This window comes from Condylura cristata, unplaced genomic scaffold, assembly GCF_000260355.1.
Source record: "Condylura cristata isolate star-nosed mole 26May11 unplaced genomic scaffold, ConCri1.0 scaffold00021, whole genome shotgun sequence".
NCBI classification, from domain to species: domain Eukaryota; kingdom Metazoa; phylum Chordata; class Mammalia; order Eulipotyphla; family Talpidae; genus Condylura; species Condylura cristata.
The window spans coordinates 4,273,722-4,283,595 of record NW_004567122.1 but is presented as its reverse complement, the minus strand read 5'-3'; the positions used below and the strand labels follow the sequence as shown (position 1 = coordinate 4,283,595).

The following is a 9,874-nucleotide window of genomic DNA, read 5'->3' as shown; positions in this document are numbered from 1 at the left end:
GCTCCCTGCCTGGGGATCGAACTTGTGCCATAGTGGCTGGTGATAGCTTCATAGTGCTGACTTGTGAACCTCTGCACCACCAGGGAGGCCCATATCACAGTTTTGCTTTTTTTTAATTGAAGTAATAGTGGTTTACAACATTACATATAATTTAGAGGTAAACTTAAAGATATGATTTAGAGGGCCCTCCCTGATGGTGCAGTGGGCTAAAGCACAGCACTATGAAGCTGTCCGCAGCCACTGCAGCACGGGTTCGCCAGGGAGGTGACCCACGTGGTGCAGCAGACCTCTCCTGTCTCACCACTGCTCCCCTAAGCTGTGTGCTTCAGTCCATCTGCCTGTTCTGCTCCCCATTCTGCCTCTGGTGAATCCTCTCACCTCCTGCAGCTCTGGCCTTTACCCCAGTTCTGTATGCATAAATAAATAAATCTTGAAAAAAATGATATGATCTAGAGGGCACTTTAAGAAGTTTCTTTGCATTTGACAACATTTCTCTTCTACTGTGTCTCAAATAGCTCTTTGACCTTACTTTTTCTTTCTAACCCCTACATCTCCTCTGCCCTTCATTCCCGAGTCTAAATCACCGTAAGTGATCCCTGAGAGACACATGGGAAGGCCTTGAGCCTGATTTAAAAGGCATGGCATCATTGAACTTAGCTTCAGGGCCAGTTAGGAAGGAAAACCTCGTAAAGGTTTTCCCCCAGGTCAGGGGGTCAGGTCACTGAAGACGAGCCTGGAGTTAGCTAAGACTCACCGAATCCAGTTTATGTCATAACCCTGGGGAAACATGGCTTGGGTCTACTTGGCTCATGTGTCTACCTCCAGAACAATACTGAGACCCCAGGGCCAGCACTAGCGCAACCCGAGTCTCCTGCCACGGTGGAGAAGAGCGAGGGAGGGGAGACTGCCTCACACCTGCAGGTTCCTCTTGCAATTCCGAGGTTTCACAGAGCTCCCAAGTTGCAGTAGGGCTTGGTTTCCAGAAGAGAAGAGGTCAAACAGCAATGTCGACTTTGCTGGAGGCAGAAGTAAAGGCCAAGGCTCTGTTTCTCTGAAAATGTTCCTACTGGTGCTGCAAATTAAATCCTGATGTCACTGCTTCTCTTATCGCCTCAAATCTTTCTCCAGCTCTGAAAAGGTTTACTTTGAATAGTTACTTCCTTTCCAACCTCTTTTCAACCAGTCTTGCACCTCCTGCCTGTCTAATCTCCTGCCTATTATCTGATTTCCAATAGCCCCATTTTTTTTTCTTTTTCCACATCCAGATGGAAAGGTTAATTTTGAAAACTCCAAATGATCAGAAAAATCTCAAACTCATGACATAAATCATAGACATTCTAAAAGGTCTTATATAATACAAATCAAAGAAAGCATGTTTCATGTCTGCGAAAGCGGCAAAGTACAAGACTTGAAGCAAAGGGTAAGACAAGAAAATCAGCCTGGAGTGAGGGGACCCACATGGGGGCATTATTTTACTAATTGGGTTCCTTGGCAGCTCTTTATCTTGTGGATGGATTTTTTTTTTCAAGGTCATATTATTTTCCAACTGAAAACAGCCTCCAATCTCTTCCAGAGCTTCCCCCACCTTCGCCCCCCAAAATGCTTGCATAAGTTTAGGCGTTTCCATATGGTACTGTTGAGAAAGGTTTCAAGCTTGAGGCCCAGTAGGCTGCATGGAGTCTGCTCCCATTTCTGCCTACCCTGTGGGGTACAGCACCAGTGTCCAGGGGACCATGGCCAGGATAGGGAGGCCTGTTTGCCAGTGCCCCAGATCTGCTTCCAGATGTTTTAAGGATGAAGGCATGAATCTCGTATTCTTAGATCTTCACTTACATCTTGATATAAGTATTTTGTCTTTTCTTGTGCATTTATGTATCAGTCTTCTTTACTTAAGATGACAGAATTATTCTTTTTTTTTAAAAGATTTATTTATTTATGCATGCATGCAAAAATTGGGGTACAGGCTAGAGGTGCAGGGGCGGTGAGAGGACTCACCAGAGGCAAAGTGGGGAGCAGAACAGGTGGATTGACTGAAATACACTGCTGAGGGGAGCAGCGGGCAGGACAGGCGAGGACTGCTGCGCCACGTGAGCCAGCTCCCTGGCAGGGAATCGAACTCTTGCTGAAGTGGCTGTGGCTCATAGTGCTGTGCTTTAACCCGCTGTGCCACCAGGGAGGGCGCAACACAATTGTTCTTAGTACTGAGACCAGATGGAAATTCAGAGGTTCCCTACAATAAATACATTTGAGACCCTTTTTTCCCTCTTAGGTCATCTGACCTGGAGCAGGCTACAAGGAAAGTGTTTAGGATTTGATTTGGGAGTTGCTGTAGTAAGTGGAAGTCTCCTTTCCACACCAGGAGAGGAAGTTGGTCATGGTAGGGGGGGAACCACTGAGATGTCCTTTATAGCAGAGGGATATAGCAGAGGGCCTCGGTCCCTCTGGGTAATTCAAGGGAGTTTGTGTTCGTTCACCTTTAAATATACCCCAAACACCTTCTCTAGTCTGTTCACACAGATAATGAGGAGGAAGCAATCTCCTGAGGGCCAGGCCATTCACCCATGTACACATAGAGGAGAAAGGAGCTCTAGGCTTCCTCACACTTCCAGGCTGCCCACTTGCAGTTGTGCTCAGGGATGCTAGGGCCTTAGTAGCAATGGAGAGAGATCTCTTTATATTATCAAATTGTATATATAGGTTTTGTTTACATCCAAAAACCAGTTTTTGTGCTACTGAATCACTCTAGGTGTTGATGGATGGGGGGGGGTGTATTAGAAAACATCTGAAATTAAGAAAACATAAGAGGGGCCTCCCTGATGGCACAGGAGTTAAAGTCTCAGTGTTATCAAGCAATCGCCAGCCAGTCACGTGAGGCCTGAGTTTGATTTCCCACCAGGGATTGAGCCACATGGCGCAGCTGACCATCTCGTCTCATCTACTGCTCCTCTCAGCAGTGTATTTCAGTCAATCTACTTGTTCTGCTCCCCATTCTGTCTCTGGTGAATCCTCTCACCCTCTGTCCCCCTACCCCATACCTCTGGCCTACACCCCAGTTCTTGTATGCCTAAATAATAAATCTTTTTTAAAAATTTAAAAATACAATAAGGGTGATTAAAGCAAGGGTGGAGATAAGATGCTACTTGATTAATGTGATACAGCCTTGTGACATAACCACTAAAAGCTAGGAAGCATCTTGGGGACATTTCTCTGTGAGCCTCCTCAGTTATACCCCTCTGACTCCTGGCCTTCAGACTTCTCACCTCTAGAACAATGAGAGAAGAAATAGTATGGTTTGAAGCACCGAGTCTCTGGTATTTGTTCTAACACTCACAGGACACTATTGCAATCAGTAAATCATTGTCTCTGCTCCTAAGAAATTTTCCTTTCAGGTTTCCCATATGGGTGACGTGGCTAAGGGCCCTTAGACACATGTGAATAATAGCTTCAAGAGCCTCTGGGGCAAGAGAGAGGGAACCATCATCCCTGACACTAGGACTGGTCTAGAGTAGGCAGTAGCTTACCAGTATCCAGAGTGAGCTCACTTTGACAGAAGGAAATGGGGATTTGGGAAAGAAGGGCATTCTAGGAGGAAAAAAATATGGGCAAAAAGTGGGCAGATTTGCTGTAACTAAGATGTCCAGGGCATAGCACACGGTTCAGGTTGGCTAGAATGTCTGTAGGGTATAGGTGTAGAAAAGCAGATCACTGGTAGAAACTTCCAGAAAAAACATGTGCATGTGTTTAATACATTTTTATATTACATACATTATGACTTGGTATGAAGTTCATGCAGCTTGGTATGATTTTAAATATAGAAAAGGAAATGGAAGGATTCATGTACTTTTTCCAAGGTCAGAGAGTTAGGTCTATAATGGAATCAGGATTGTAATCCAGATTTTTTTTTTAGTAATCATTCACCTTTGCAGTAAATGTCTGCTGTTCAGATATTCCTTTCTCTCTGGCCTAATAAAAAAGAAATTTTGTATTACTAAATATCAATTAACTGTTTTTTTTTCCAGCCCCAGTTATTTATACTTAATATTAACCACCTCGATGGTTATTGCTTAGAAACACACAATAAAGCTTTTCATAGAAATTCCTAGTGGTCTTGCTGGCCCTCTCCCAGGGTCCCCTGCATCTCTCTGCGCTTCCCACAGCCCTGCATAGGAAAATATTTAAGCAAATTGCCAGGCCTCAGTGTATGCTTGTAATTTAAATAAGTTAAGCAAAATTGCAATTTTAAATGTTTTCTTTCTGTTTCTTAATGTCGTATTATAACACGCTCCATGGTGCTCAATATAAGAAATGAACAATGCAAAAGTAACCCATTATTTCATGACTTTTTCCCTTCAATGAAATACATCAGAAGAAATATCAAATACTATGAAAAATAAACAGTGAAAATAGCAACTGGGAATTCTTAGCTGGCTCCCAGGTCTCTCCCCACTTGCAGGGAAATGTGTCATGAAGCAATTTTCTTGTCCTGCAAATGTCATAGAGTGTGATTACAAAAAGCTAGACTTCACATCTAGGTTGGGTGGTGTAACCTTTGGGACCATCACTGTATATAAGTCCATTATTGACCGAAAGGTCATTGACCAAGAAAGCATTAAGCACTTCATGGCTGTGTACCACCAACACATTCTCTTGTCTGTCTTGCCAGAAAACAAACAAACACAGAAATCAACAGTGCAAAGGTAAAGTTTTTCTTAATATTTACTTTTACTTATTTATGAATACAAGAACTCAGATGTAGGCCAGAGGTGTGAGAGCATTTTCCAGACATAGCGTGGGGAACAGAATGGGCAGATCCACTGAAACACACTGCTGAGGGGAGCAGTGGGTGAGATGGGAGTGGGTGAGTCTGCTGTGTCATGTGGGTCACCTTCCTGGCTGAGGACGGAATTCAGGTTGCAGTGGTGAAAGCACTGTGACCCAAACCCTAGGTCACCAGGGAGGCCCCAGATGTTTTTCTTAATCTAACACAAACCACAGTGTTCTGTGTTTTGCTTTTTATTCCCCTTAAAAATACAATTGAGGCCCTCCCTGGTGGCGCAGCGGGTTAAAGCACTGCACTAAGAAGCTAAAGCCACTTCCGATTGGGTTCAATCCCCGCCTGCCCTGGAGGTGACCACATGGCGCGGCAGACCTCTCTCCTGACCCGCCCGCTGCTCCCCTCAGCAGTGTACTTCATAGGTCTGCCTGTTCTGCTCCCCACTCTGTCTCTGGTGAAGCCTCTCACCCTCCGCATCTCTGGCCGGTACCCCAGTTCTGTATAAATAAGTAAATATTTAAAAAAAAATACAATTGAAATCTCTTTTACCACTGCAACCTATCATTGTATTTCTTATTCAAAGTTTTCACAATAGTCCATTTTACGGATGTGCCATCATTTAGCCATCCCCCAATTATTTCCAGTATTTTGTTAGTTCAAACAATGCTGAAGAAATGTCTCATCTAGAATATCTAACCTAGAATATTTTAGTGAGTACACGCACACATTTTTAGCAGCAGAATGACTAGGAGTTATCAGGCGCTCCCCCAGCTAAAAACCCTTTGCTATTCTCCAGGCCATTCAGTTAGAATCAAATCCAAAAACATTACCTTCATTTACCAGGCTTGACAAGACCTGGTCTCAGCCTATTTCTCCAGCCTGTGCGTTACTACTATTTTGTAACCTAGAGATACACCAGTCTTTTGTCGTAATCCTGCAACATCATCTCTTCCCTCAGAGCCTGGATCTGTAGTTGTTCTGGCCTCTAGCTACACTCTGCTAGCGTTGGCTGCTTCAGTCATTGTAGTTTCAACTCAAGTCATCTTCTCAGGGGCCTTCCCGGTTGAAAAGAGCACGCCTGGCCCTTCTCATCATGCTGTTGAATTTTAATCTTTGTTCTTCACTTTTATATGAAATTCTTTTGATGTTCCCTCTGGAATGGGAGCTCTAGAAGAGCAACAGCCCTTGTCTCTCTGCTTCCCCCACAGAGAGTCCCAAGAGCTCAGAATAGCCCATGCTCAAGGAATTCTGGGAATAAATAGTCAAGATATGGTTGGTTTCAAATGATCAGCTGCTAAATTTATTTCCAGTCATCAATTTCATTGCCAGTGACAGTCCCTGTTCTGAACGCCCACAACAGCACTGGGGACTTAGAAGCATTTACCAATTTTTGGTAATTGTTCACTTTTAAAGGTTAGGAAATAGGGATGTATCCCCTATTTTAGGCACAGGTAAGAACAAATCTGGCATTTGTCTTTCAACATAACCCAAAATCTGTCTTCAGATACTCACCCAACAACAGCACATGTTATTTGCCTAGAAAACAGTAAGTAAATGAGACTTTCTTATGTTCATCTGGGATTGATATGACTAATAAGAATACTGAATTTAAAATCAAATGCTTTAAAGACAAAAGTAGAATTTATCCTTGCAAACTACAGTGAAATGTTTGCTGGATTTTCTTATAAAAATTCCTTTCTCATCTCCCTCCCTTCTTTTATTATTTAATCAATCATTTATCCACTATACAAATATTTATTGATTGCTCACAGGCCCAGGGAATGAGCTAAAAGTCTTTATCTTTCATCAGACCACGCCCACCTTCCAGTTCAGTCTTGCCAATTCTTTTGGCCTGGGTTTTACCTTCAAATTCACTCAGAATTGTGCTGCTGAATACTCTAGAATGATAACCATTAAATGGACAGATGAGGAAAGTACATACCTGAAATCTTTGAGAGCACCACCTGTGTTAATCACCAACCAGTGTAGCTCTCTGCTTGATATGACATTGTACCACATACTGAAAACATTTCTTTAATTTTCTGTTATAGATTGCCTCTTTACAAAGAGGTTTCTCCAGGCACCAGACTTTGAATGAAAATACTGTTTGGACTGGAGGTGGTGGTGGAGAGTGATACGCACTGAATAAAGGGAATTTTCTTCCCGGTCCTAATGTCCACCTTATCGTTAAGGCGGTTTGCTTCTCCTTATTATTAGTTATTATTATGAAGTTTACAGTCACATCTAGAGATTGTCAGATGTGTCTGTGGCACCTATCTCATTTTATTCTAACCTGTGAGGAGTGAGTAGAAAAGGAGAAAATACTTTTCCCTCCCAGCAAAGGAAGAGAGAGTTATGGAAGGTGAGGTTAAAATATGGCTGTAAATGTGGAGGTTCAGTAGGGGTCACCATCAGGTTTAGCCACCTCTGCAATTATTTTCTGGCGACATGCACAATATATAAGGAGAAATGTCTTGGGTGTACAAATAAAGGTTTTACATGGAAGGAGGGTGTTCCCCAATAGAGCAAGGGGTTCAGTCTCAGCATCTGAACTATAGGCAGGCACTACAACACCAGTTCGATCCCGTCAGGGAGTGACCCACATGGCGCAGCAGACCTCTCCATTCTCGCCAGCTGCTCCCCTCAACGGTGTATTTCAGTCAGTCCGCCTGTCCTGTTCCCCCTTTGTCTCTGGTGAGTCCTCTCACCCTACCTGTCCCCCTCACCTGTGGTCTACATCCCAGCTCTCTATGCATAAATAGATAAGTCATTATTATTATTTTTTTATAAATAAGGTTTTACAACGGGCCAGTGGGTCCAGTTCTCGCCAGTGCTAACTTCTGTCGTCCCCCCCGCCCCCTCCCCCGCGTTTTCTGGCCTCATTAAATCGACCCCTCCCAGAACACAAACCCTCTACCTAACCCCTCTGGCTCTTCCGGCTGCCGGTCACCCTGACTTTAGACCTTTCCTCATCCTCTGCGCCCCCAGCCCGCACGCGATCGGGGAGCGCTGCGGGACACCGGTCCCAGGTAGAGGCGATTCAAAGTCGTAGCTCGCGGGTGGGGTATCCCGAGGGTACCGCCCTGGAGAGGCGATGGGAGGCGCGTCCCCTCCGCTGTGATCTCAGCGCCTATTTGCAGGGAGTTCTCCCAGCCGGAGAGCTAGCAGGTTTTACTATTTGGCTGCCGCCTACTCGCCCAGCTCTCCAGGCCACGCGCCTTGGGGCTGCGCCCCGCATGCTGTAACTTCATCCAGAGGCGAGGCGAGGCGGCCCACGAGGTTGGGAGTGGGGGTTCTGAATGACCTCTAGGCGACTTCCTCCTCCCGGCGCCCTTCCTCCACCCCCCGGGAACCTCCTGACCCACAAATCTGCCCCTCAGGGCGAGAGAGGGCTCGCCCACTCTTGCTCTCAGTCGCAAAGGGTTAATTTTTCCGATCGCATGAGGGGGAGGAGATTTCCCTGTAGACAAGTAAAAAGGGTGATGGACAAACGTGCGGGCACTAAGACCGCAAGGCATTCATTTCCTCCTACGGTGGATGCGGACGCCGGGAGTGGGAGAGCCCCAGATCGCCGAGCGCGGAGCACGGAGCGCAGGCACGGGCAAAGCTCAGCCCTGGATGTAGCTGAGAGGCTGGGGAGAGACCGACTGCCGGAGAGCCGAGCGGCCAGGGGAAGACCGAGGGGGGTGGGTGGGGGAAGCAGACAGGCGAGCCCTCGAAATCCAGCGCTTTACAGCTTATTTTATTTTGTGTAGAGAGCACGTAGCGACTCCGAAGATCAGCCCCAATGAACATGTCAGGGTTGACGTTACAAGAATATGAATTCGAAAAGCAGTTCAACGAGAACGAAGCCATCCAATGGATGCAGGAAAACTGGTAGGTGATGCTTTCGCGTGATCCCGTTCCCGGGAGTCCTGCGCGGCTGCCCGGCGCGCTTCCATGTCGGTCTTCCCGGTCTGGGGCGGGAATGGAGCGCCGAGTCGCCGGCTCGGCTGCTGACTTCCCGGGTCTCCATGGAGCGCGTGGGTCTGCGGGTGCCCTTGTGTGAACCGCGGCCCCACATGCATCGTGAGCGTAGGTCATGTTACACTGAACATGGACGTGTGCGGGAGTGGATCCCCGAGGGCGGGAGAGATGGCTCACGCTCCCGGTCCCCTACCTGGGGAGCTCCCGCGTTCCTCGCCCGGCCTCCCGCGGGCGGAGTGAGCCGGGCGGTGGAGGGAGGACCCGGCCCTCTCCGGCTCGCCGCCCTCGGCTCCCCGGTCCTCGCCCTCTCCTCATCCCTCGTGCCCTTCCTTTCTCCTTGCAGCTCTCCGACTTCTCTGCCTTCCTCTCTGCCGGCTTCCTCCTCTCCGGGACCCCTTTCCCCACGCGGATCGCTTTCCGGTTTCATAAAAGACCGGGCGGGAGAGTGGAGAGGAGGGGACAATGAAAACAGTGATAAAAATGAATGAATCGGGCGAGTGGAGCCACGCCATTATTAAGTTTCTGTTTTATGGAAACGCCTTTTGGACACGCTCCGCTCTGATTCCGTGGAAGGCTGCTGATTGGAATTGAGACATTAAAAGCTGCTCAGTCCGCAGAGCTTTTCCCCGGACAAACTTCTAATCCGGGAAAGCATCTCTCTTGTTTACCGTGTTCCCTCCGCCAGTTCTTTTGAAAATCCCCGTGTGGGAGGCGATCCTGTGTCACCTTGCAATATTTAACATGGTGGGGGGTGTGCTCATCTCGCTTGTTCCTCGTAGACAGAGCTGCTGTGGCAGACATTACCTCCCTCCCCTCACCCCTGAGTCTGGCAATGAGTAGTAAAGTGCAAGCCCCGCGCTCTCGGAGCTGGGCAGCAGCCCGAGCCCCCGGCCGGTTCCCCGGGAGGGACGGCCGCGCCGGGGGGGGTGGGGGAGGCTGCAGCCGCCGCGTGCGCGGTCGCTGGTGCCGGGCGCCCTCTGGACCTGCCGCCCTCCCCCATCTCATCAATGGGAAACCGTAGACGCGGACGCGCCGGGGGCCGGGGCGGCTGGGCGCGTTCGGAGGAGGTGCGACGGGCCAAAACCGGGGACGCAGGGGGCTCTACTTCCTCCCCTGCGGCCCGCAGGCGTCGCG

The 9,874-nt window shown here is 47.8% G+C and overlaps 1 protein-coding gene across 1 annotated transcript in view; it reads left to right on the top strand.

Moving 5' to 3' along the window:
• Positions 1-8,291: 8,291 nt before the first annotated feature.
• Positions 8,292-9,874, top strand: part of ELOVL6 (ELOVL fatty acid elongase 6) — a 104,053-nt gene continuing 102,470 nt past the window's right edge. The window contains exons 1-2 of the mRNA XM_012727973.1: positions 8,292-8,369; positions 8,530-8,650. Of these exons, the coding sequence (XP_012583427.1) occupies positions 8,562-8,650 (89 nt within the window). The 5' untranslated portion in view covers positions 8,292-8,369; positions 8,530-8,561. The remainder of the gene's footprint in view (positions 8,370-8,529; positions 8,651-9,874) is intronic.